General features: G+C 45.9%; 1 protein-coding gene across 3 annotated transcripts in view; it reads left to right on the top strand.

The window, feature by feature from the left end:
- wwp2 (WW domain containing E3 ubiquitin protein ligase 2) overlaps nucleotides 1–2,500 on the top strand; it is a 39,476-nt gene that overhangs the window by 8,144 nt on the left and 28,832 nt on the right. For all 3 annotated transcript variants that reach the window (XM_047802534.1, XM_027160881.2, XM_027160882.2), the window contains exons 6-7: nucleotides 1,117–1,195; nucleotides 2,363–2,460. In XM_047802534.1, the coding sequence (XP_047658490.1) occupies nucleotides 1,117–1,195; nucleotides 2,363–2,460 (177 nt within the window). The remainder of the gene's footprint in view (nucleotides 1–1,116; nucleotides 1,196–2,362; nucleotides 2,461–2,500) is intronic.

Raw genomic sequence — 2,500 nt, 5'->3', positions numbered from 1 at the left:
TGAGTGTGTGCGTGTGCGTGCGTGCGCGCATGTGCGTGCATGTGTGTGCGCATGTGTGTGAGTGTGCGCATGTGCGTGCGTGTGTATAAGTGAGTGTGTGTGTGAGTGTGTGAGAGTGTGTGTGTGTGTGAGAGTGTGTGTGTGAGAGTGTGTGTGTGAGAGTGTGTGTGTGAGAGTGTGTGTGTGAGAGTGTGTGTGTGAGAGTGTGTGTGTGAGAGTGTGTGTGTGAGAGTGAGTGTGTGTGAGAGAGAGTGTGTGTGAGAGAGAGTGTGTGTGAGAGAGAGTGTGTGTGAGAGAGAGTGTGTGTGAGAGAGAGTGTGTGTGAGAGAGAGTGTGTGTGAGAGAGAGTGTGTGTGAGAGAGAGTGTGTGTGAGAGAGAGTGTGTGAGAGAGTGTGTGTGAGAGAGAGTGTGTGAGAGAGAGTGTGTGAGAGAGAGTGTGTGAGAGAGAGTGTGTGAGAGAGAGTGTGTGAGAGAGAGTGTGTGAGAGAGAGTGTGTGAGAGAGAGTGTGTGAGAGAGAGTGTGTGTATGTGTATGAGTGTGTGTATGTGTGTATGTGTGTGTGTATGTGTGTGTGTGTGTGTGTGTGTGTGTGTGTGTGTGTGTGTGTGTATGAGTGTATGACCAAAACCTAAATTGGGTTCTCTCTCCTCCATAACGACCCAGTTGACCTCAGCAGCTCCTCAGATGAGTTTAGTTTTGCAGTGTTTTAATCTCCTGAGCAACATGGTGACGAGTTCATCACACCGTCACTGACGTCTCATCTCTTTTCCTGTTTCTCCTCCGGTGGTTGTTTTTCAACAGCTGGGCTTCAAACCAAAAGACTCCCCTCTGAGTACAGAGAGTAGTGCAGTGTTGGCAGTGTGGTGTAGTAGCTGGACCTTTACAGGGGACACACACACACACACACACCTCGTTCCTCAATAGAACTGTTTCACACTTTATTAGGAGTGTAAGCACAGGATAGTGTTCGTTACACACGGCCCCCTGGTGGCTGAGGGACGTTTTACATGCAGAGGAGTGTTTGTGTGTGTTTAATTTCCTTGGATCTCTCAAATGGATCACACTCATTGTTTTTGTCCTGTGTGTGTGTGTGTGTGTGTGTGTGTGTGTGTAGAGATGCTGCCGACGGATCGTACCCACCTTTTCAGTACTCAGGGCTCAGAGATGACTGGCTCGATCAGTAGCCCCCGCAGGTGAGAAAACACACTCACACACAAACTTTCACACGCAGACGAACAAAAATAATCAGACTGTGGGGTGTGAATGGCTCCAACTCGTGTATATTTACTCTCTCTGTCTCTGTCTGCCTCCCCCATGTCTGTCTCTCTCTCTCTCTCTCTCTCTCTCTCTCTCTCTCTCTCACACACACACGACTCCTAGTGTTCTGAGATAAGAGGCTTTCAGGCTGTGTGTGTGTGTGTGTGTGTGTGTATGGTTTAAAGCTCATAGCTTGATTAAACCAGTCTTGTGTCCCAGATCACTTTCCCTTTATCTGTCTCTCCATGATTAAGTCCTTAAATCCATTTGGGTTTCACAGCAGACATCAGGAGCACATGCACGGTTTACCCAGAATGCAGTGCTGCTGAGAGTTATAGAGCGCTGTGGAATCTCACATTGTATTTCTATATTTGCAAAATAAGAATCCTAGAAGTCAGCTGTGTTTATGTGCCTACATAGTGACACTACGTACGGGAAACTGGGCTGAGTGTCATGTGTAGAAAAAGTGATCTACAAAAAGAGCAATAATCTACGGTATGTGGACCGAGTCGTCTGTGTAGAAGCCGACATCCACCAGTGAGTGTGTTAAACAGCCCTACACACTCTGGGGAACGTCTGGGATTGGAACACAGCAATGGTGTGAAAATCAGCTCACCGCTTTTATCCACACAGATCAGCTCAGACATGTTGTGTGTGTGTGTGTGTTCAATGTTTTCACATTACATCATGTCTCCAGGCTTTTATGACATCACAAAGCGTGTGTGTGTGTGTGAGAGAGAGAGAGAGAGAGAGAGAGAGAGAGAGAGAGAGAGAGAGAGAGAGAGAGAGACTAGTCGTCCATGTCGGTGAGAAACGTCTGGACCACACAATAAATCATTCGGATTGATTTAAGTGTTGCTCTATTTAATATGTAAACACATTCTATGCAAATGAGCTCATGATTATTCACAGAGAATTTGCATTCACATGACTTTAACTGTGTACAGTATAATTAAGCTAAAATAAAGCTTTAATTTATGTTTTTACTGTATATCAGTACCTGATGTAAAGTACAGGAAGTTGATGATTCAGATGTACTAAGAAAGTGTGTGTGTGTGTGTGTGTGTGTGTGTGTGTGTGTGTGTGTGTGTGTGTGTGTGCAGAAATCTGAGAGCAGCAAGTGTAGATTCTCCTGGAGCTTCAAGAGGAACGGTGCTGACTAATGGAGACACAAACACAGACTCAACACACTATGACACAGGTATACACACACACACACACACACACACACACATACACAT

The sequence above is a fragment of the Tachysurus fulvidraco genome, chromosome 17, assembly GCF_022655615.1.
Source record: "Tachysurus fulvidraco isolate hzauxx_2018 chromosome 17, HZAU_PFXX_2.0, whole genome shotgun sequence".
Lineage (NCBI taxonomy): Eukaryota > Metazoa > Chordata > Actinopteri > Siluriformes > Bagridae > Tachysurus > Tachysurus fulvidraco.
Note: the sequence above shows the minus strand (reverse complement) of the source record. Positions and strands in the feature narration are given on the sequence as shown.